We start from the raw sequence: 24,439 nt of genomic DNA on the forward strand, positions 1-24,439 counted from the left end.
TATTTAAGTTTAAAAAGTAATGATAAATACAACACTAATGTGGTCTTCCCACATGACAAAGGGTTGTTTTGCTGACCTCAATCTGTTATTAGAAGAGTTTATTACAGGGCAAATAAGGTAAGGTAAGGTAATTGTGCAAGCAGAATGGAAAAAGGACTAAAGCAAAACCCTTGAGTTTAAAGGTGTGTAAAATTTACTTGAATTGCTTTAAAAATAAAGAACTGGAGTCCCCAATGAGTTAATGGAACTGAGCAATGTTCATTAATAGCTACTAATATTATAAAAACACAACCAGACATGCAGTGCCCCCAGATGGAGGTATTCGATACTTCACACCACCTAGGAAGTATTCTCGACAAAAACATCACATCCAAATCTGATCAAGGTTTTACATTTCAATGGTAATAAGGAAATTATTATTAATTATTATATAATTGTAAGTAAAGTACATAATAAATTGTAAATTTAATTATTATATAACATTATTATATCAATTAAAGACAATACAGGGGTCAAAGAACATATTAAATGATAGCACAAAGATATAACTAACAAAATACAGACTCTGGGAAACTCTACAGGACAAACAACCCAATTTCTTCAACAAATAAGAAGCAGAGGGGGAAAAGAGTGATAAAGAAAAAAAGAGCTAAGTGATGTATTAGCCAATAGAAATGCAGGAAAGTTACTCAGATTTTGATTCAGAAAATTGTGAGGCAACATGGGAAATTTGAATACTGACTAGATGTTTGGTATAAAAAATATTTTTAATTTTTAAAGAAATAATATTTGTATTTAAAGTTTTAAAAAGTCTTTATTATTTAGAGATAGAAATATTTTCAGATGAAATGATATGATATCTGGGACTTGCTTCAGAATAATTTGGGGAGAGGATATTCATCAAATAATATTGGCCAGGAGTTGATAATAATTAAAGCTGGTGACAAATCCATGGCAGGTGTTTCATTATATCTTTCTGTTTACTTTTTGAATATGTTTGAAATTTTCTTAATAAAAATATTTTGAATTCAGATTCCTTGGTTTCACTCCCTGTAGATTCTGATGCCATAGATCTAAGGTGGTGCTCAGAAATCTAAACTTTTAACAAGCACCACAGGGAATTTGGAATCAAATGGCCCCTAGACCATAACCGAGAAATTAGTACAGTGACTGGAAGGGAAGAAATCAAGTAGGAGAAATTGGCAGCTTAAAGTGGAGTAGGTGCTCAAGATAAATATCTGCAAATTATACTGGATGATTGTTTACAAATAATTGCCCCAAATCTTAATAGTGTGTGTGTGTAATAATCAGTCAGGGTATGACTACTGGTGCTATTTCCTGATACGGACTTTTTTTCTGTTAGATTTTTTGAGTCTCCTCATGCTTGCCGCATGAACCAAGGCTAATTCCCTGATTAGATAATCATCCTTGTGAATTCTTTCTTGATAATCACAATGGTAGGAGAGATGTCACCAGGCCTTCCAGGAAGGGAGAGACATCCAGTTGAGACCACTAAATTGACATCAGCTCCCACTCCACCCCTTCCAGGAGGAAAGGATCTTATAACCCTGGAAAGGGGACAGAGCAGAGAGGTGACCCATCCATCCCAGTGCTGTCAGCTCCCATTACCTCTCACACACCCTCCACCCCCCAACCCCCCTTTTTCTTTCCACATTTGAGACTTTTTCAACTGGAAAGCGCTCCAGGTTCTGGGGCTGGGAGTGTACTGAAGACAGAGCTGATTGTGTCATAAGGCAAAATAACTGAAAAGGGGACGATCCCGACATTGCTCTCAGAACATGGGTCCCTCTCCAGCCAGTAACCTGCAGGTGGCCCTCCCAGCAAAGTCAACACAAACACTGCTGCTGGCTGGGCCTCCCTGGGATTGTGAACATGCTTTCCATCCAGGCAAAGCTCTGCTGTCCTGCCAGCAACCAAAAAGCCATCTTCCAGAAGAATCTCCTCCTTCTCTAGAGCGGTTCCAGGCTTCAAACCTGTCTGGATCAGCTCATGTCTGGGGTGGTAGGTGGAAGGATCCCCAACACAACTGTGAACTGCAGTGGCCTTGCCTCTCCTGCACCAGCCAGGAAACCTCATCATGCTGCACAGATAAGGTAATGAAACAACAATAGGCAGAGATGGGCACTGTTCATATCCTGATTTTATAGACAAAGACCTTGAAGGTTAAGGTCTCAGTGATTTATCCAAGATCACTCAGCTCAGGGTCGGAGCTAGGATCAAGTAATCTTGCTTCAGGCTTTGTGCATTTAACTCCCTCTGAAGTTCTCTGCTACCTGCCTTGATGCAATCAACTTGCCTGTTATATCCTGTTCTACTCTGCCAATGTGGCCTGTGTGCATTTCCCTGAATACGTTCCACTTGTACTATATTTCCCTTTTTTTTCACATTTCTTTCTTCCTGAAATGCTTTCTTCCCCTAAACTCCAATTTCACTAACTGAACTCCTGCCCCAGCTTCAAGGCCCATGTCAACGGCACTTCTTCCAAGACACCTTTTAGGATTCATTTCTCCATTTCCATCAATTAGTGACAGGTCCCTTCTTTGCATCTTCATCACCTTCTGCTAATAACATTTTTTGTCACTCACATTTGTTTCCTTTTCTTGTATTTTTCTTATTGTAGCATTATGGCCACGTAGATACTTGCCTTAAGAATCCTGTTACATTGCTACCTCCTTGAGCCCTATGATCATTTATTATTCAACTTTTTATTGCCCCCAGCATTTACAACAGTGCTTTTTATATAGCAGGAGCTTAAAACTCCATTGAATTGAATGTATGCAACTGTGAAAATATATATAACTTAGTTATATATAACTTAGAAATATGTATACATATAAATTAGTTTTCATTTATCCAGATACAATTAAATGTATGGGGGAGGTGAGATGTTGCAAAGGATTAACCCTGGAATTGATTAATCCATACACAATTACAACAAAAACTTCTTAAACAACATTGTAATTTTATCTTTGCTAAATCTGTACTTGCATATACTACACACACTGCAAATGGACTTCCATTGTGTTTTGAGTGTCTTGCTCGCACTTCTCTGCTTTACACAGATGAGGAAGTAAAGGCTAGAAGGCAGAGCTACAGAGCAGCCCAGGGAAGTTAATATGTTCAGATGCTCACCCGCAACCTTCCTTGCCCTTTTGTGATTCCGGATTGGATTGGGTGTGTGAGGAGGGAGAGGGCTACCCTCTGGGGAGATTAATAATAAGGTCTGAAGGATGAAGATCAAAGAACAGCTTTGGCTACAGACCACGTAGTTACTGGCAAAGACTCTCTGATCTCCGTGCCCCTCCATGCCCCCTGTAATCTCAAACTGCATTTTGCACCCTTTCCTGGGGTCAGCACCCTTCTCAATTACACTCCACCCTTATTTCTCCTAAGCTACACCTCCTGCAAGACCATATAGGTCTGCTGTTTATCTGCATATAGGTCTGCTGTTCACCTGCCATCAGACAGCACCCCTAAGCAAAGTTTTACATAACTAATGTGAAGCCAATTTTTAGTTAGTATGGAAGTTCAGGGAAAGTTTGTCTAAACTTTTCTTAGAATATCTATTCAAAATGAATTATCCTAATTGGTCTTCTACAGCATTTAACTTCACTAACTAACCAAGTCACAAACCTTATAAAAGTTTGCCTTTTAAATCATCTATTGCATGTTGTCTGGGATTTACTCCAAAATAATCTGGTGGTAAATGGGAGTTGGGGGAGAGTACAAATGAACCAAAACAGACTGTGAGTTGATGATTGTTGAAGCTGGCTGATGGGTACCTGGGGGTTCATTATGCCATTTTTCTCTTGTTTTAGTATATGTTTGAAATTTCCCTCGTAACCTTTTTTCTTTAAAAAAATCTATTTTGTCCTCACATTCTGCCTCTGCACAATTCTAGCGTGGTTAACGTTTCTGTTTTAGAAGATGGGGAATCTGCTACGTCTGCCTTTCTTTTTGTCCCAACTTGTCTTCTTTACCTGACCTAGCTGGTGAAACAGGGGTCTGTCTGCTTGGTGAATCTCAAATACTATCCACCGTGTGGCCCAGTAACTGTGCGTGTTGCCAGTCTGAGTGCTCAGACCCCTTTCGTAACCATTTAAAAATATGCCGTGGTAGCAGCAGTTCCAAGTTCAAGGGTTATATTTTTACCGAGAACTGCTAATACTGCCGCTGGACTGCAAATAGAAACTAGGATGGTGGCTTGTTTGTAAAAGTCACCGTGTTCTTTTTCTCTTTCCTCATTCCTTCTCTCTCCCTCTTCTTTTTCCTCTATTGGGAAAACATCTATTGATGGGCAGTTACCAAGTCAAGGATTCAGGAATTTTCTGGTGTTAAATATTTCCAGGATATGAATAAGCAAACCTGTTTGGACTGCTGTGAAAGGCACGGTAAATCAGCACCCTGTGTCCCCTTTTGGGAGAATTAAACTCTGTTATTGGTCTGGGGTGAAAGCAAGCTAAAAACTCAAATGTGAGACCCTGTATGAAAGGTGACGTTCAGGTTGTACTTCACAGGTGTTTTGGCACCAGCAAGTCAAACAGGGCATTTCTTAAATCCACTTGATCCACAGCAGACTTCGTCCTGCACAAACCACATCCAAATATTATTCCACCCAGTGGGCAAGTCCCTGCAACCTGTCACCGGCAGGCGTCCCTTGAAAGCTGCTCTCGGGAACTTCTCCTGAGGTGCTGCCTTTCTTTACAGCTTGTCTGATTCCATGAGGCCAGAGACTCCTTGAACCACCAAAAAAGGCAAACTGAAAAAAATAGAGCAGTCTGACTGGTTAGAAACCCGGGTTGTGGAGCAATATGGCCAAAGAAGCTGGATTTATGACTAACAATCACCCGTCTCATTTTGCACAGGAAAGACATTTCTCTAATCCACCTGTTCAATTATTTATCATGCTATGTGTTACCTCTTAATTGTCGCTTGGGCAAAGGCTTTATGTTGTAAGGTGACACCCTAGTATTTTTTAATGACCTTAGGCAGAGTGATTGACACTGGATCCTGGAGTCAGATGTTCCTAGTGACGCAACTTGTTCTCTCAGTAGCAGGAAACCTTCCTGCCATGATTAAGTTAGAACTGTGAAAGCGCTAAAATGTGTTGTCAGCCTTCCTCTGATGCAAACACTTTATTATAGAGTCTAGTTGCAGAGGAGTGAAGCAACACATATCTTGCCTCCAAATGTCCCTTTTCTCTCTGGACTAGCCATTCTCTGTAGAAAAGCAATGTGTGCCGGACCTTGAAATACCAGTGATCACTGTCAAGCCTTTCCCAAACGTACAGTTTTTCTGGCTCTACCCCTTCCCTCTTTTCTATTTCTTTTTCTGGGTTCATACGACAATGTGATCACAACTGATTTATGTCTGGCCAGCTGCCAGTGTCTGAACTCTCATTAACTACTCCAGTCAAGCAAAACAAAAAGCCATCCATTCTGTATTTGAACTTGAAATGGAAAATCATCTGTGTTTGCTTTTCTCGATAGGAGGCTGAGATGGAGCAAAAGTGTAAGTCTATTTTTTTTGGACGTGGCCTACACTTCCTGATGAAAATGCTTGAGAACCCGAGAGCTCTGAGTGTCAGATCCACTGTGACTCAATGCTGGATGGTCCCCATTAAAACAGCACAAAGGGCTTTCTCAGCAGCCCTGCCTGGGTTATCTCTACTACTATTCAAGTTTCCTAGGTAAAGAGTATTTTTTAGGATACCGTTGCCTCCTGAGTGAATATTCTGAATTGTTACTGATTCATTAATTTACCAACGTTGTACCAGAAGTAATGCAATGAGACCAAACACACATAAGGCTATGTCCTATAAACATCTGTGATTAACTTAGAAAGGAAGGGGAAACCAATAGTCTATGTTGTACTCTCGTTACTTTTACACTCAAGATTCTTATATGTATTCATTCCACATTACCACAGACATTGTGTTCCCATTCTATCGTGATACCAGAGGTACTGGAATCCAAATATATGAGGTTCACAAATAGAATGGGAAGTTGACCCTATAGGCTTTTACTCTTTTTGTAAGATTATACCTGAATACCTGAGCCAGACTTTATTCAATCACAAAACATTTCTTTTCACTTCTTAAATTTCCAATACCTCGATGTGAGTGCTCAGAAATATTAAGCAAATGAGTGAACGAGTGAATGAGTAATCATAGAGGAACCTCATCTTGAAAGGGAGCTGGTGTGAGTCAGCAATTCCCTAACATTGTTGCATACCAGACTCAATAAGTGCTTTATTTGTATTTGTGGTATTTCTCCAAGTACCACTTTATTTTCCCCCTCATTCTATATCCTTTTAATTATTGCTCATTATAATAATTCAAACAATATAGAGGAGTCTGAAGAAAAATTTCTTCTTTTTCCCTGAAGTAACACCCCAGTGGTATACCCACACTTAATGACACACCATGTGTTCTTCTATAATTTTTCTTTGTTTAAATGTGCTCAAATACACTTCCAGTTTATTTTATAAGAATGGTATTGGATGATAAATATTAGCTGAAAACTTGCTTTTTCACGTAGTATATCATAGACATCCTTCCAAATTAACATTTGTACATACCAGTGTGCCTTATTCATTTTATTAGCTACATGGTATACATAATATAGAGGCACCATAGTTCATGCAAAGGTTGTTTTGGTGCATGTGTGTGCACAAGCTAGCAATGCAGAAATAAATACTCATGTAGTTCTATTACATCTATAACTATCATACATTTCCAAAAGTGGGATAAAGAGCATACACATTTAAGTTTTAATAAAATATGGCCATATTACCTGATTCTTCACCCTTACCAATATTTGTATTTATTAATCCTCTACTTTATTATAAATCTATTGAGAAATAAAATGGTATCATATTGTGGTTATTAATTTACATTTCCTGGGACAGTTTGTTTTTAAATACAGATTCTGGGTCTCATTTTGAATCTACTGAACCAGAATCTCTGGGGTCAGCACCTGTGAATCCTGGTCTTTGTAGAGCTGCTAGGTGGATCTGATGCAGTTAGTGCATGGACAGGCATTTAGGAACCACTGATCAAAATGATCTCTTGGTTGAGACATAAGCTTCTGTTATTTAAAAACAAAACAAAATCCCCAAAAGCAATAAGATCTGGTTAGTAAAATTTGTGTGTTGCATAATCATGTTATATTTTCTATATAACTTAAAACTATACACTTATTTTATTTATTTTATTTTTTTTTACATCTTTATTGGAGTATAATAGCTTTACAATGGTGTGTATACACTTATTTTAGATGTTGATACAAATCTCAGCTTACCACCTTAACTTTTTAAAAATGTCTGTGTCCAGTCAGAAAGAACAGTAAAGTACAGCGGTAGGCATAACCCATTTTAAGACTTCTGAAACATCCTTAGCTGCATGGCCAAGGGGCATAGACCCCTAAGGGTGGGCATCCTATAGGAACCTCAGGGCCCAGGGACAAGATGGAATTGAACGACAAAGACGTGGATCTGTTTGTGAGTTTTATTTCTGTCAGGTATGACCTGTTGGATCACAAGCAAACCATTTCACCTCTCCAAGCCCCCATTTCCTCATCTAAAAATGAGAATAATATTTCATACAGCTTCTGGAAGGAGTTAGCGAGGTGATGCAAGTGAAAATGTTATGTCTACATTCAAGCACCATGTAAATGCTAACCGGCCCTCTATCAGATAGCATGATAGCTTTAAGGTTTTTCTGAGATATATAAATTTGGATAAGGACATGCTGAACATAAGGAAATTCTGATTAAGAAAACAAAACATTGATATGTACATGGATTTGGAGGGGGTGGGTTCCTGACAGATATGGCCTAATACAAATTCCTGTGTCAACTTGTTTTCTCTCAGTGTTTGCAGTTTCACTCCTGGGGTAAACTGCTGTTTTTCTACTAATGTCCCATTTAAACTGACTTTCTTGCAGCTTCTGTAGTTTTAAATGTCATAAAAACTCACTCAAATCACACGTCAGCTAAGCTTTAAAATTAGTTTTAAGATAGATAAAAGTACTACCTAATATGTTGAGTACCAGTCTTTGACATAAAGTGCTTTATACCAATTAACTCAATTAATACTACAACCCTATGAGGTATACCATTATTATTCCCATTTTGTTGGTGAGGAAACTGAGGCATGGAGAAGTTGACTTGTGCAGAGATACACAGTGAGAAAGCCGAATTTCAAGACCAGGTGCTTCGTCTCTAGAGCTCATGGCTTTAACCACAGTGTTACACTGTCTTCAGGGAAGATAGGTATTGATATCATGAGAAGGAAGAAGATTTTAGTTATGATAATATTTTTTATTCATGATCCCCATAGAACTCATAGATTGAAGTAAAGTGTTTCTGCTCCTATAGAACCTGAATGTTTGATTCTCTGGTGATAAGTTTGAGCCCTGGGGATATTGGACTTATTGAGCCTCTTTGCTTGGACAGAATTTTGCAATTGATAAATCCCCGTAACAAGTTCTTTCATTTTTGCCTTTCGATGATCCAATGAGGCAGAGAGACTGAAGGCCGGCTCTATCCATGACTGTTCAGCATTCACTCATGGTGTTCCCTCTGGGAGTATCCTTTATTGCTCCTTCTTACTCCCTGCACCTGGCTAACTCTTCTAATAGTCTTACTCTTGTCAAGTCACTGCCTTAAGGAAGCCTTCTTTGGTTCCCCCTAAAGTGTACGTTTTTCTGCTATGCACTGTTGTACCCTGCCTCCAGTTTCAGGCTGAGGCTGGCTGTTATTCTGAGTCTTGAGATTTCCATACAGGAAACTCAAGGAGGCTGGGAATGAAAGCACCAGCTTTGGTGGCAGATGAAGCTGGGTTCCTGAGATGGTCCCAGGTTCGCTAATAAGAGTGTGTAGATATTTGGAAAATGCTGCAAATTAGAAGAAGACCAGGCTTCTGGTGGCAGATGGTTCAGAGGTCGTCTGCATTTTCAGTCCTAGCTTCTCAAAACTGTTGACTTGGTCTTTAGCGTTAGCTTAGACTCTTGACCCTGTGTTGCTCAGCTTCTGCTGGGATGTTTGTTTGTTCAAGAATCAGGTATTGAAAGGTTACCATGTACCTGGGAGTACAGGCATTGCGGTTAAGTAGTAGTATTAGTAGTATTAGTAGTAGTAGATCCTACTCTACTAGCCGTGGGATCTCAATTACTTGGCTTAATCTGCCTCTCAGTTTCCTCATCTGTAAAATACAGATAATATTAGTATCTACTTCATCAAGTGAGAACATCCATTCAAACAAAGCTCAGACAGTAATGTTTAGAGTACAGTAAGTGCTTGGTAAATGTTGTTGTTCACATTATGAGTTAAACTCCCAGTCTCTAGTCTGGGAGCTCCTGGTCTCAGAGCACTTCCCTAAGAATTTATTTCTTGCTGCTTTGCTTTTTCAAAGCCCAAATCTAAATCTTATATTTCCACTCTAATCTCTTCTCCCATTTTCTAGCCTGCTCTGCCCTATCATGTCCCAAGTTCTGGTGGGGCATCGCCTCTCTGAAATGTATACTTAAAAGTGAATGTTATAACCACTGGAATGACTAAAATGGAAAAGATGGAAAATGAAAAAATTGATGGAGATGTTATGCATCCAGAACTCTCTTATAGTGCTGATAGGAGAATAAATTGATTCAAATATTTTTGAAAACTGGCAGTAAAGCTGAACACATTACCCATCCTTTATTTAATTCAGGGATTCCACTCCTAGGTCTTTCTCAACCTAGGAGTTGTGTATGTATGTAAACTAAAAATCATGTAGAAGAAATTTCATAATAGCACAATATTAGTTATCCCTTGCTGAATAACAAATTACTCCAAAACTTAGCAACTTATAACAACAAACATTTATTATCTCAGTTTCTGTGGGTCAGGAATTTGCGGCTTAGCTGGATGAAGGGCCAATTCACCCATTAGGCACAGTACGTGCAGTGCCTGGAGCTCACTGTGCTTGTCAGTACAAATTCCTTCTTGCAATAAATGAAAATCGTCTTTTTTTTTTTTTTTTTTTTTGTGGAGGAAAGGGCCCATGTGACACGAGTGCCAAGATTCCACTAAAGTCATATAATCACGTAATGCAGCACTGATTGAGCATCTCTCGTGAGGTTTTGGTCAAGCTGTCTTCTGGGGACACAGATCCACCTCCAAGTTCATTCGGGTAGTTGCTGGCAGGTCTCAGCTCTTCTCCAGCCGTTGGCTGGAGGTCTCTGTGCCTCCCCACATGGGCCTCTCCATGGTGGCCTGAGTGTCCCCACAACATGGCAGATGGCTTCCCCCAAAGAAAGGAGGGAGAGAGAGGCACCAAGGTGAAAGGCTCAGTGTCTTTATAGCCCAGTGTTAGAAGTGACATAACATCACTTCTGCCATTGGTCACACAAACCAACCTGAGACAATGTAGGAGGTATGCGAATATCAGGAGGCAGGCATCTTTGGGGTCCTCTGGGAGCCTGGCTACCACAAGTACTATTTTTAATAGTTAGAAACTAGAAACTATCCAAATGCCTATCAAAAGCAGAAAGGATAAGTAAATGATGGTGTATTCATACAGTGGAATTCTACACAGCGATGAGAATAAACGCTTTAGAATGACATGCAACAATATGGATGTACCTCATAAACATAATATTGCACAGAAGCCAGGCACAAAGAGTACACACCCCACAATTCCATTTATATAGGGTTAAAAATCAGGCAAGACTACTCATGTGTTAGAGTGAGGATATCCTCCTGGAGAGATAATGACTGGAAGAGGATTCAAGGGGGGCTTTTGAGGGGCCAGCAATATTTGGTTTTTTCATCTGGTTCCACAGGTTTGTGTGTGTGTGTGTGTGCGTGAAATTCATTCAGCTGTATGTTTTTCTCTATGTATATTATACTTTAAAAAGAGTTTTCTGAAAATAGGTATTAGAACACCTTTTATGGTCTCCTTTTCCTATCATTCTGGAAATGCTTTCTGTCACAGCTAAGCATAAACCTGCAATAACTATAATCTCTGGTCAGCAAATTGGTCTGACTCAAGGCCTCACCAGCTGTGAAACCTTGATTGGATAAACCACTTACCCTCTCAGAACTATAGTTTGCTTACCTGAGAGCAGGGTAGACATGCACTTATAGCCTCAAAGTGTGGTGGAGAATATTGAGTAATATCAGATACATTTGAGCCCCATCATGTACAGGGTCAAAGAGTAATGTAAAAAATAAAGTGTAAACAAATTACCTTTGAAAATTACTTAGATAAGCCTTAAATCAGTAAGATGCCCTTGAGGCTCAAAAACCAGGAATAAGGAATTTACTTTTTTTGCTTCTCTTTAGATTCCTGCTCTGGTTTTCCTTTCTGTGGGGCAGCCTCAGATGAGATTGGCTGGAATGGGGATGGGAGGAGGGGAAGTGGGGGGGGGGGATTTCTCGCTCTCCTGATCTCTTTTTTATTAAAGACACATAATTGAATTTCTGTATTAAATATACCTTTACAATGACTCCAATGTATGTGAAAGCACCAAGAATTATAACAATATTAAGAAAATGTAAGTTATTATTCATATTTGGAACAGGTGTTTTCCCCAGATTATTTTGGTCTAGAGAGCCTTCGTGGATAATGTCAAGGTTAAACAAGTGACTAATTAAAGCCATTTAACCAAAAGAGGGTGCTGCTCGATGCTTGATGGCATGTTGGGACAATAAGTAGAGAAAGAAGCTGAGGTCAACATTAGATAGAAAAATAACAATTTTGCAAGAGTGTAGTACTTTATTGATGACAAAATTTAAATCATTTCTTTAAAACTAAGCTTATTTTAAAGATGAGGCTTAACTTCTCAAGATCACCTGACTAGTTTAACAGGAGAGCTGGGATTCATAACCAGATCTTACAAGTTCAAAACCATAACACGGTACAAACCAGGATCTCTGTCTCTGTCTCTGTCTGTCTGTCTGTCTAGTGGTGGTGGTGGAACAGAGGTAGGTCTGAGGATTTGTGCTCTGGCTCTCCTGGGCTTATCTGGCCTCAGCCACCTGTGTGATCCATCTGACCTTGCCATCTTCTCTAGGCAAGGTTTCCTAGATCAACCAAGATAGTGAGGTGGGGAGAGCAGAGTTCCCTAGATGGCTGTGTTTCTCACCTGGGCAGAGACTTGCTGCCCAGGATGGGGTTAAAAGTTGTTCCTGTGCATTCTAGGATGTATGAGGTTTAGGGAAAATCCTTCCAGGTGATAGCTGGTTTCTGATCCTCCAGGGTAGGGCCAGGTTATCTTTTCAATACATATATGCCTGCATCATGCTTATGCATGCATTTAACATCTGCTTATCACTAGATCATCAAACCATTTGTAAAGACAAACCTTGACCATTAAAGACATATGTTATGAGATAATTGTGATATCATGATTCAAGTCTGGGATTATTCTCCTTGTGGGAGTTGGGAGCCACAGTACATAGGACTATCTCTGTGCCTTACAGCTTTGCAGGTGTGTATACGTTTTTAATGTGACTGGAGGCTCCCTCAACAGGGCAAGACCTTCCTGTATTTACTAGAAGAACCCAGAATTAGCCATTGCAAAGTGACTTAGGGAGGAGGGTAGGGGTGGGCTCAGTGGAGGATCTTCTCCAACTCCTCACATATAGGAGAGATATTTCGGTATGATCCTATTTCAGTCTTTACACTTTAAGTCATTCCATGGGGTTTCTTTTGGGACTCTCAGGTAGCAGCATGAGGCCCCCTGGTGGCCTGAAATAATTCACAAGTTTACTTTTCAATCAGTTGGAAGGGCAGGCGTGGCTAGAGAAATATTATACAAAGGTAGTAAATACTCACCTGGACCTGGTGCTTCCAGTAGAGGCAGGGTGGAGTAGGATGACCTATTGGGAGAGGTGAGAACTAAAGAATTTTCTTTTACGAGATTAAAACAAACTGTAATTCTGGATCAAACACTCAACACTTTCTGATTTTTATTCTTTCATTCATTTAGCAAACACTTATTGAGTACCTAATCTGTGCAGGACAGTTTATTAGGGGTTTAAAAATATATGACACGTTATGCACTTCTAAGGAGTTTTGGAAGAAGATAAAACATTTATAGTACTCACGTGGTAGAAAATGTAAGTTGCCATCAGAGAATAAATAGGTAGAGACTATTGAAGAAGCATTTCCTTTCAGATAAATGGGAACCTCTGGGGAGAGGTTGCACTTAAGCTGGGACTCTACCGAGTAGTAGGATTTGGATATGTCTGAGTTGGAGAGGGAAAGGATGGCATTATGCAGGGGGGAAAACAGAAGTTTGAACCTACATGGAGGCAGGAAAAGTGAAACCTGATCCAGGAATGGGGAATCGTCTGGTCTGGCTACCTCATAAGTTTTGGGGTTGGAGTAAGAATGAAAGCTGGATATATTTGTTTGGATCATACAGAGCAGGACCTTGAATACTCACCTGAGAAATTTCTTCATCAAGCAGTGGGGAGCTTTTGGATATCTTTGAGCAAAAAAAAAAAAAAAAAAAAAAAAAAAAGCATGTCAAAACACAGTATCTCTCCTGCTGTCATAAACACAATGCCATACACTTGCATTTGGTCCAGAGGAGTGTTCAACTGCATGTGTTCAAGATAATTGTATTCAACTCCAGACTTTCACCATCTGACCTTCAAAGCCAGGAGAAACTAGGTCATCAAGGTGTCTCCCCTTAACAAAACCAACTGAGCACCAGGGAGCAGTCAGTGCCAGAGGGCTCCTGCCACATTTAATTAAAGTCCTTGATAGAATGCCTTTCATAGAAAGTGCTATGCTAGGCTTGCTTTGTTTTGCTTTGTTTTTCCAAGGTTTAGGAAAGGCTTTGTGCCTACCTTTCCACTCTAGTTTAATATGGTTTAAACGACATGAACCGGGGATTTTTCTGGCTAGAGTTATGGCATAGAGTCCTAGCTGCTCAATATTCACAGAATTCAAGCAGTAACGTTATTTGCATTGTATTATTGCCAACTCAGTTAAGCAGCCTGAGAATCTACACAATGCCTGGTATATAGCTGGTGCTCAAAAATATGTTAAGCAGATATTTAACAACTGATCTGATAAATATGTAACACACATTTAACAACACATTATAAAATTCCTGACCCAAGGCATTGATTTCCTAATTATAATGGCATATAAATCTTTTAGAATAAACATAATTCATATTATTCTTCAGAAGTCGTGAAAAAAATGATGTGATAAAAAATAAAAATCTTTTAGTTAAGTTAGGAAGAAGCAACATGCCCATTTGAGAGAAATACAATTGAGATGTTGCCAATGAGGCAAGGAAAGACGGGCAATCTGGAACTGCAGTAACAGTAACTACAATGGAAATAACCATTTAAGAAGTTTCAGCAGCAATGAGTATTTATTATTTTGAATAAAATGTACATTAAACTTTAATATAAAAATCATCAAAAGTGCTATATTGGATTATTTTAATATTAATTTATCCCCGCATGTCATCGAGTAGCTACACATTTTACCTTTTTTTTTTAAACTTCTGACACAGCATTACGATCATCTAAAAACTGTCCAATGTTAAAACATAAAAAATATTAGTTTATTCTTCAAGAAAAGTACCACCAGTGATGAGTTACTGAAAGTGAAAAATAAAACAGATGCTAGAGAATCAACTTTTTGCAAAAAAAATGATCACAGAATTTCACAGGGGTATGCAAAGTTCAAGGCAGTTTAGACTCTCAGCAGAACATTTTTATGATATAACATCCTAATAGCGTGGGTTATCTCTTTTGGAGGCAGGTTGCTGGTGTGCCAGAACTCATATTCTCTTGCCTATTTTCCAAGGTGAACTAAATGTTGTCTAATGCTGCACACCTCCCATGACCCCTAAGATGTTTAATGTAGAGGAAAAACTGATTTTTCAGTCTGAGAAATAGCCCTTAGAGTTAAGTTTGTCATCGAAGACACAAGTCATTGCTCACAGAAGAGAACCACATCCATCCTCCACCCTCAGGCCACCCCCATGCCTCTGGTCTGCGGCAATGCCAAGTCCATCCTCTCCCACAACAGTCCTGGGTGCATTGGCTGACGAAGTGAGAGCAGGTCCTTCAGACCACACATCCCGTTTGGTCTCATTCAGTCCTAAGCAAACAAGCTTCTCTGGTTTGCCACGAGAGTCGTCTGACTCTCCCGCCTCTTGGCTTTCTTGCTCCTCTGTCTCACCTTCCAGCACAGGGCGCTGGAGGCTAACAAAAAAAGTCCCAATGACAGAAGGACCAGACCTAAGATGGAGATGATGGAGCCATGGGAATTGAAGCTGTAAGCCACGGCAGTGACCGCTATCCCGGCGATGAGGACCACCACGGCGAAGGGGATGATGCAGCGGTAACAGGAGAGCTCAGCGCCCCCCGTGGCAGCTGTCAGCTGAATCTCATTGACCAGGGGGACCATGGTTACCATGACTTCACCATTGGAGCTCTTCTCCATTGCCACTGGCTTGGGAGACTTCGGGGTTCCCAGGATCTCCTTTATGGGCTCTTCAGTCATTTTTACAGTATGTCTCCTAGCTGAGTTCACAGACTAGACCTGGGTGGTCTCACCAGGGTGGAAGCTGTGGAGGAGAAGACAGGAGATGTCAGTTAAATGCATCAGAGTAAGCCCCACAAGTAGGAGTAAAGAGCTGGGGGAAAGACCACTGTGTTCTTTTCTAGGAGGCATGGATGCATGTGAAAATCAACTTTAATATATTTTTCTCCTAATTGTTTGCATTCTCTTTGCATTGAGAAGAAAGCAAGATAAAGCAGAGAACCATAAAGAAAGGGAAGATATAAAAAGCAGGAAGCACTTTACAGTGCTTAATACACTCTGGCGGTCTGCAAATGTTTTACAAGCTTTTCTGCTTTGTCTATTGCTTTTCTTTCCTCTAAACACACAGAGAAGCCTCAGTCTTAATCCCAAAACAGCCTCATTCAAGAGGAGAACACGTTATAAACAACACTTCACACAGTCCCTTCCACGCTCACAGCAACCTAGACTCTGCCGGCGTTTCCAGGCATAACATACACTCTTTCCAAACTATTGCCCATTTGCTGTGCACCAAAGCAACGTCAAGACCAGCAATCAGCGTACAAATGATGTTCTTCTACATCAACTGACAGTTAACAAGTCTTTATTGTTGTAGCTATTAAATACAGCGAAACATGCATCCTGGGTCCATGATGCGGGTGCAGTTCGGCAAAAATTCAGGGACAATAAGGCAAGGATTTGTGATCTAAAATGCGGCAATATCCTCTGATCCATTTGAAAAGGGAAAAATAAGAAAAATAATTCAACAATTTTTTAGACAAAATTTTGTGCTTTTTTTATGTTAAAGAGAAGATCAATATTATTACAATAATTAGCTGTCAATTCACAAATTTTCCATTAAACTCAACAAGGAATTTTGATATTATATATACCACATGTTTAAGAAAAATAAGCAGACTAGATAAGCATAAAGATTTACAAGTTCATTTTTACCCCACGCTGCTGTGTACAAAATCTTCCTGCGCTGCGCTGTATCTTTCTAAATATTTTGAATCTGAACATTTCAGGGTGAAATCTGAGCCTCTTGATCAAAAGCCTCTGGTTGAAACGCCATCTATGAGAAATCAGTGAACACTCCTCTCTTGCTCAGACATGGTAAGTCATTCTCCTTTACCATCGAGAAGTGATCCAGCAGCTAAAAGGTTGAGCAGTTATAGTTACTGAAAGCATTTAAAGGAAGATACTGGAGATGATTTCAGTGAGATGAATACTTCGATCATATTAAGCACCCACTGAAAACTAATTCAACACCAAATCAAACCTCACAGTTTCTTCCTTGCTCTGGGAGGTCAAAAATATCACTCCTTGTGCAATGAACTAAAAGTTAGAGCTGCCTATTTGCATGGGATTTTTAATCACCAAATTAATCACTGCTGTTCAATGGTACCTTAAATACTGGCTAGGCCAGTAAAAGGATATTTGAGGTTCTGTCTGAAAGAAAAAAAATCTTCACCCCAAAGCTGAGACTTCAGCTAACCTGAAAATGAAGCTCCATCCCCCAAAAACTTACACGGACCCGTACCTCAGAGAGAAGCAATCCATTACCAGGGAAACCACTGGACTTGGGAGGGAAGGAACAGCAGCGTCTGAGCTTCTTCTGCGACCTCTGGGAAGACAGCCTGTAACAGCACGTCTGTCAATAAAGTGACAGGATAGGGATCTCCTCTGGGGAAAAGAAAAGATATAAAATACTATATGGTAGGTTTTAGATCCTGGAGCTCTTTCTTTTACTCTATCTCTTCCTAAATGACGCTTGTCTTTCCCTCTCTCTCTTTTTATTTCCTCCCCCGCCGGATTGCCCCTCCCTGCCATTTTTTTTTCTTCGTTCTTTTCCTTGCCAGCAGATTCCGAGTTTTGGCTTCCCCCAGCTCTGCTCAGTGACATGATAAGTCAGAATCATTCTAGAGTCCCTAGAGACAGGAGGCAGCTTTTACTTTTATTTCTCTTGCAGCATTTACCGAGTGCACTGCTTTGCATTACTCATTTTTTCCCCAGCCAACCTCCAGATCTTCCTCCCGCCCAGCAGGCATTTTCACAAGAAAATCCCAGAGTCAGCGTTGCAGACCCAGCTGAGGGGACAGAGCCGAAGGGATAGACACTTTTAGGGCGGGAGGAACAGCTGTGAAGTCATCGAGCAGCTGAATCCAGCCTCTAAGCCAGCAAAAATCTATGTTCCCAGGTTTCCCGAGTATTCTTTCTTCATATATGTGTGCTGGCCATCTGAAGCTTAACCCATCCCCCCCTTATTTGATATTAATTCATTTAGGAACAAGGGTGGGAGATACAAATGTTTGTGACTAAGGGGGAAAAACAGTCATTTTGATTTAAACATGATTACTACTTGTGCTAGGAAGTGAGTAACTTCGGCAATGCTGAAATCATCATTACCATCACGGTCATTATACAGCACCTGCAAGGTGCACGCAATAACATTAATTCTCACTAGTTTACAAATGAGTTTATAGATAGTTTATAAATGAGGCTCAGAGAGGTTAAGTAATCTGACAAAGTTCACACAGAGAAACCCTTGGTTTGAACTCTAGGCTTTAAGGAGCACACACATTATGTAAGGAGCTGTTAAATGTAGATTCTGATTTAATAGGTCTGTAGCAAGCTCCTGGCTGATGTCAATCTGCAGATCCTTGACCCACTTAAAGGAGCAAGGTATTTGAAATATTCAAACCTATATGGTTTGACATGTCACGCTCTCAAACAATAAAGGTCTGTTTCCCACCCCCTGTCTGCAAATGGACTTAGAGCTTTAGAATTTCTTACAGATAAGCTATTTAAAATTTTAAAGCCCCAGATTGTCTTCTGGAGGGAAAAGTGAGATAATACTGGGTGACTATTATAAGTTCATCCCTATACTTCTGTAGCTAAAAGTTATCCATCCTCTATTTTTAATCTATACAAGTTTTAATAATATCTTTTTAATTGGTACAACTAATACAACAAATATAAATTAAATCTTGAAAGAGGGTTGTTTTCCTTCTTTCTCTCGAGTTGTTAGATTTCTCTAACTTCTGGTGGAGGGCATGGCCATTCTCAGGCATCTCATCTCTGTTCTACGAGAGCCCACTCTTTCCATCCTTGTCTAGAAATAATACCTTGGTGATTTTGTCATGAAGGGAGAGGGACCAGAAGTCCTTTTTTCTAGAATGGAAACCAGACAAAGGGCTTCTTCATTAAAAAGAAATAAAGTTGAAAATTTCCTGAGGCCTGGCTGGGTGGGGGGAGCCCAGCCTGCTGAGGATGATGAGTATCTGGAGGGCCTCGGCCACGACCGTCCTCAGACTTTAAGAATGTGGGATGTAAAGGGACACATTCATCCTCCAGGAGGAGTGCTGTCACTTGGTATTTGAGAAGGGGTACTTAGAACCACGGCATTTCAGCACTTGCCAGCAACGCCCTGGGAGGACAGGGATATTGGGAGCCACGGGCCACATAATTGGAGGTTCGTGAGAAGCTCCTTATGAGAAAAGCAGTCTTCCCACTGTGAACTGTGGCCTTCGGGGGCAATTCCTCTTTCCTTTCTAGCAGGGGCTGCTTTCTCCCCAGCATAATCCAATAACCCCACTGAAGCTTTGAATATCATCACCCTTTCCTGTTGACCATGTTCCCCCATTGTCAAAGTCAAAGGTACATGATTTGAACTTCTTCCAGAGAGAAGCCAGAGGCACCTTTTTTTGATGGTGACCTCTTGGCTGAACTTATAATGAGGGACAGTGAATGCATCTGTGCGTTGGGAGCAGGGTTGGTCTGTCGTTATGGCTCCTAATACCCAAGCTTTCCTCAGCCTTTTCAGGCTTCAGATGTTACATTCACCCTAATTCTTCTTCAGAGTATGTGCATCTGCCCAGATACACATCTTCAGATTGCTAGTAGACAACTGATGGTTTGTACTGATAAATACAGAGAAGTAGAAAGCTTTGGGATAAAGCAGAAATTATATCTGAAGAATAGATACCTATCATTATACCCAGGAACACCTGCAGTTTTAAATGATTCTTACCTCTTCAAATTAAAATTCAAAGAATTCCTAGTGATCAATGCCTGATGTCTTTGAATGATTTTTCCTCCCTCCTCTCTGCGCCTATAAGATATTAAACATTCCTGAGAGTGCCTTAAGAAACACCTGCCCCCAAATGCAAAATCTCATTCACAAAGCAACCAGCCTTCTTTCTGCAAGACTTCTTTCAGAAGGGAGAGGAAATCTTTCTGGTTCTTTTTAAACAGAAGGCTCCGGGTGATTCCTTTAAGCTTGGAGAACTTTTCAGAAAGCTTCTAATTCATGAATTAAATCTACATCCTCCTACCCCACCCCACCCCTCCAAAGACATTCCACATTTCTTTCCCAGTTTCAAAAACCAAAGCAAAGATCCTTACCTTTCCCAGCCAGAATTGGACTGACACAGCTGCCAGCTCCCGGCCAGGCCAACAGCTAGCCAGAGACGGTGATGCAAATCACTATGCTAGGGACTGTAAACAAAGTACTCACCAAGGCTTAAACACAATTAAGGGACCAGAGAAAAATTGATGAGAGGAAATTCCTTAAGTGCTGTTGTATTTTCTTCCATATTTCCCTCTATGAAAATAGAATCCATGTATTTTTTTTAAGAGGGACCCAAGTTTGGAAAGAGTGTCCTCCTTTGTTTTTCTTTCTTTGTATCCTCATTCGGGCTTCCGTTTTCAAGGTTTTCCCTATCCAAAGCCCCCATTCTGATACTATCCCTCTGTAATACTGTGAACCTGCAGAAAAGAATTTGTAATCCTTGTTCTATACTTCTAGGAGGGTGTGGGGTTGGGAGAGTATGTGCAGTGGGGACTGAAAAGGCAAATTAATTTTTTCACCATAACAAGCAAGTAATAAGAGGAGTAAAGGAAGAAGAGATCCACTGATGGCGAAATGGCATTTGGTTCCTTGTGTGGAGCCTCTCCCTAAAGCCACAGGAGAGGTCTTATCAGTGCTGTTCATCAGAGGGGGGCAAGGCACCATGGAAATGGTGGTACAGAGGAAAATCACATCTCTTAGCAACTGAGCTAAACTTCCACCAAAGGTATCATAAAAAGCAGAATTAGGAACACTTGCTGTTCTGGAGAAAATTCCCCCAAATTAAAAAAATATCTAGTTTTACTTAGAAACAAGCCAGAAACAAAGTCATTTAGGGAAGGGAGATATAAAAGTGGAGGAAGACAAGGAAGATCGTGAGTACCATGACCAAGAGGAGATTTTGCCTGTTTCCCTTCAGTAGAAGCCAAAAGGGTTCAGTTTCTCAATTAGAAAGGGTACTATTTTGTTCTTGCCATTGGGTCGATGCTGTTGAAGACCTGGAAATTTCTCCTGTGGGAACACACAAACTTTTCATTTTGTGAAGAGCACCCCCATGTGCATTCAATTACTCTCCCATATTTACTTTCAGTTTGCTTTTGCTTGGTGTGGTTGAGTTGGCTAATTTTCAGCAGGCCTGAAGATGCCAGTTCCTCCCAGTTCTCTGTCCAGTCGCCACATGCCTTTGATCTCCGTCATCACCCAGTCCAATTGGATTCAGTGAGATTTGGGAAGCTGGCCAATTTTTCTTCTTTCCAATGCTTCTTTTAAGGGTGTGTCTGCATTTAAGCTGTGAAATCATGGACATTTTGGAAAGTGATCTGTGTTTGTGTGTTCATTTTGGATAACAGGTCATATTATTTCTACTCCTACCCCTGCCCCAAAGCACTTCTCTTTGAGGTCTAGGACATCAAATAGGGAGATCTGATAGTAACAAGTGGAATAATGGGTATGCCTCAGATATAAGTTTATATTTTACTATTTTACTATTTGCTGGTCAATTTTAAGGTACCCCAAACTCATAAAAATCCACGCAGATATAGAAAGGAAAACACATCTTTTAGATGTACACCCTGGTCACCATTCTCTTACCCATTTTGTTCTGAGTCACTATGAAAGATTGCATAAACATAAAAAAACAGAATTGCTGAAATCAAATAACACGGTGGGACCTTAGGGAAGGATGAATAAACTATCTTTCACTTCATCAAGAACTAATTGTCATTCTGGCCTCAGATGAGAAGAACTGATTTTCTTGTTTAAAAACCTGAGTATATACTAAAACAGCTATGATAACATTCCCATGTATCTGGCACAATCCTTTATATTTGTGTACATTATTTTTTTGGAGGCCTAAGATGAGGAAGCTCAGAGGTAAAGAGTTATAGCAAATTGGACTGACACTTTCCCAAGACAAGTGCACAGCACTTGGGTCAGCTTCCCCTACTGGGCTATGGATCATGTATTCAGGGGCTTGTACAGCCCACCATTTTTGCCTTTTCCAGAGAAGGAAAGGGAGGGACAATAGTACCCTCCCCACTTTGCCCCTCCTCTTGATCCCTGATAATATGGGGCCCTTCTATGCTTTTTACAGAAACAATCTCCCCCTAGCCTCTGGTGACAAATGTCACTTGTCCATAAAATGATGTGCACAAACATCGTGTGACCCCAATCCACACCAGATCAGCACAACATTTCTAGGTTTCAACATCAGTCTGGTCCTGGGGATTTGAAACCACCCTGTAACAAGTAAAATTTTCTAAACGCTAATAATCTACAATGTTCTGTAAGGGTCAGTTAGCTTCTCTTGTTCCATATTCATAGAGCAGAACATACCTTCTGACCTGATTCATCATATCCCAGTTGTGTAGCTCTGGTCTTGAAATGACTGGCATGGGATGGGCTCACCAGTCTGGCCCTCCTCCACATAATGAAACATTCAGTTGAAACCATAGATTTTAAGCTCTGTGCTTAAGTAAGAGGAATGTTGAGTTTATTTTCACAAGTAGATTTTGTTATCTCCAGTTTTTAGAGAAAGAAATGAGGGTGTAGTGGGTGCCACTATCCCCAGGTCTAACTCCAGGTTGCTTCATTCTGAGTCAACCTACATGATACATCCAGTTTGAAGAGGAGAGAACACAAAAAGGCTTATCAATCATCTAATAGGCACCACTCATATACAGACCCTGTCTCAGGTCTTTGTATTTTTATTTTACTAGTGAGGAAACTAAAACTCAGCAGTGTTAAGTCCTTAACTTGCCTGGGATGCACTGATACTTACTACACACCTTTTGGGTGCCAAGAACTTGTTGAATGTTCCAGTTGAGCATATAGAAACCAGTAAGTAAAGCATGATTTCTGCTCTCAGGGAGCTTATAGTCTAGGACAGTAAAGCCACAGGTAATCTTTCTGCTAGAGGGAATACCAAACAGCTATGGAAGACCCTTGGAAGATGAAACCAGTCTGGTCCAGGTGGCAGGGAAATCTTCATGGTAGACTGGTACTTGACAGTGTAAGTAGGGAAGGAGAGAAGGTGATTCTAGTTGGAAGGAACAGCCTATATATAAACATAGCTCAGAAAAGTGAAAATCTGCAGAGAGCTTTGAGTACCCTGTGTGGCTGAATTTGAGAGAGCATGGGGCAGACAGGGAGCAGTCCAAATAAGACTGGAAATGGTTGCTGGTGAGATCATTGCTTCAGGGTTGAGTTTGGACTTTATTTTGAGAGCAATGTGAGTTTTGAATAGGATGGCATGGTCGGCTCTGTGCTTTGTCATTGTCAGTAGTAGCCTGGCATTAAAGTGTTGGGATGCACAAGGCCGGGGGCGGGGTGCTGGGGGTGGGGAGTCAAAACGGGGAAGCCAGAAAGTGTGCAAATTAGAGAACCTTTGTGAATGTCCACATGAGAGTGCTGGGGGCTGATAATGGAAAATGCATACAGGTGGGGAGTCACTACAATGGGTAGAATCGGTAAAAGTTGGCAATGGATTTCACAGGGTAAAATTACCAAGGGAGAGGGGTTTGTAAGGTTTTTAAGCCTAAGTAATTAATAGCTTGGTGATACTGTCAGCAGAAATAGAGGGCAGGGTGCGGAGGGTATACACTTAGTTTGGTTAGCATAGCTATCCATTTCTCCAACAGAGAGGCAAATGCTAGAGAAAGTGGCATTACTGCTTGACTACTAATTTGTGAAGCATTGTCTTAGTGGCCAAATAATGCTGTCATAGTCTCACAGATGAATTTTCCACTAAAATTGTGATTGAATTTATAATTCACTTCATTTCATGCAAACACACAAAATTGCAGATACATATGCAATATACATACATGATTTGAGATTGCTAACTTTCTGCCTGGAACAAGAAATAAATATTTTAAGAATTCAGATTTGAGACTTTAGATGTACTGACTATATGCAAATAATATATTGATTCAATTTTAAAGTTTAATTTTAAACTCCTCAAAAACAAGAACATAAGTATGCAGTTCTTTTTGTACAGTGTCTAGCATGAAAAAGGCACCTCAAAGACGTTTTCTGGGAATGAAAATGTTTTCTCCTCCCATTGATCACTACTCCAAGGGTTCGTATAGAGAGTGCCAATCATTTCATATTTGGAGAAACAGCCTTTGTCTGTTATTAAAATTAAGAGCTGATTTTATGTTGCCCCATGAGTTAAAGCTTTAAAAAAAAAAAAAAAAAAGCAGTCCCAGTCCACTATGGATTTCTTTAGAAATGTCCTGTTTTGGGCTTCATGCATTGTAAGCAAGCCTTCACATTAGGGTTTACCAAGATCATGTTGACTGGAAAATCTCCCATAAGTTCCTGAAGGATAGTATTAGCAATTATATGTGTAAGGAAAGTTTTTGCCAAATAAATGAACAAGTAAAAGGATGACTCTATATTGAAATCAGATATAAACTTGAAAACTCAGATCATTTTTCAAATGGATAATTTCAAAGTGTCCAGCTATTTAGTGCTAATTACATTAGTTATTCAGTTATAATTGAATTACTCAATTATTATTTGCATTTT

The 24,439-nt window shown here is 40.2% G+C and overlaps 1 protein-coding gene across 3 annotated transcripts; it reads right to left on the bottom strand.

The window, feature by feature from the left end:
• Window positions 1–14,458: 14,458 nt before the first annotated feature.
• Window positions 14,459–20,018, bottom strand: TMEM100 (transmembrane protein 100). Of its 3 annotated transcripts, XM_036835410.1 has the most exons (4): window positions 19,966–19,984; window positions 19,592–19,672; window positions 17,102–17,244; window positions 14,459–15,604 (listed from the first exon to the last, which is right to left on the bottom strand). In XM_036835410.1, exon 4 carries the CDS (start codon window positions 15,538–15,540, stop codon window positions 15,136–15,138), a length of 405 nt encoding a protein of 134 aa, XP_036691305.1. In that variant the 5' UTR covers window positions 15,541–15,604; window positions 17,102–17,244; window positions 19,592–19,672; window positions 19,966–19,984; the 3' UTR covers window positions 14,459–15,135. The 3 variants fall into 3 exon arrangements, with proteins under 3 accessions (XP_036691305.1, XP_036691306.1, XP_036691307.1); XM_036835411.1 differs by lacking the exon at window positions 19,592–19,672 and having other exon boundaries at window positions 19,966–20,018; XM_036835412.1 differs by lacking the exons at window positions 19,592–19,672; window positions 19,966–19,984 and adding an exon at window positions 17,538–17,556.
• Window positions 20,019–24,439: the final 4,421 nt, after the last annotated feature.

This window comes from Balaenoptera musculus, chromosome 20 (assembly GCF_009873245.2).
Source record: "Balaenoptera musculus isolate JJ_BM4_2016_0621 chromosome 20, mBalMus1.pri.v3, whole genome shotgun sequence".
In the NCBI taxonomy this organism is placed as follows: domain Eukaryota; kingdom Metazoa; phylum Chordata; class Mammalia; order Artiodactyla; family Balaenopteridae; genus Balaenoptera; species Balaenoptera musculus.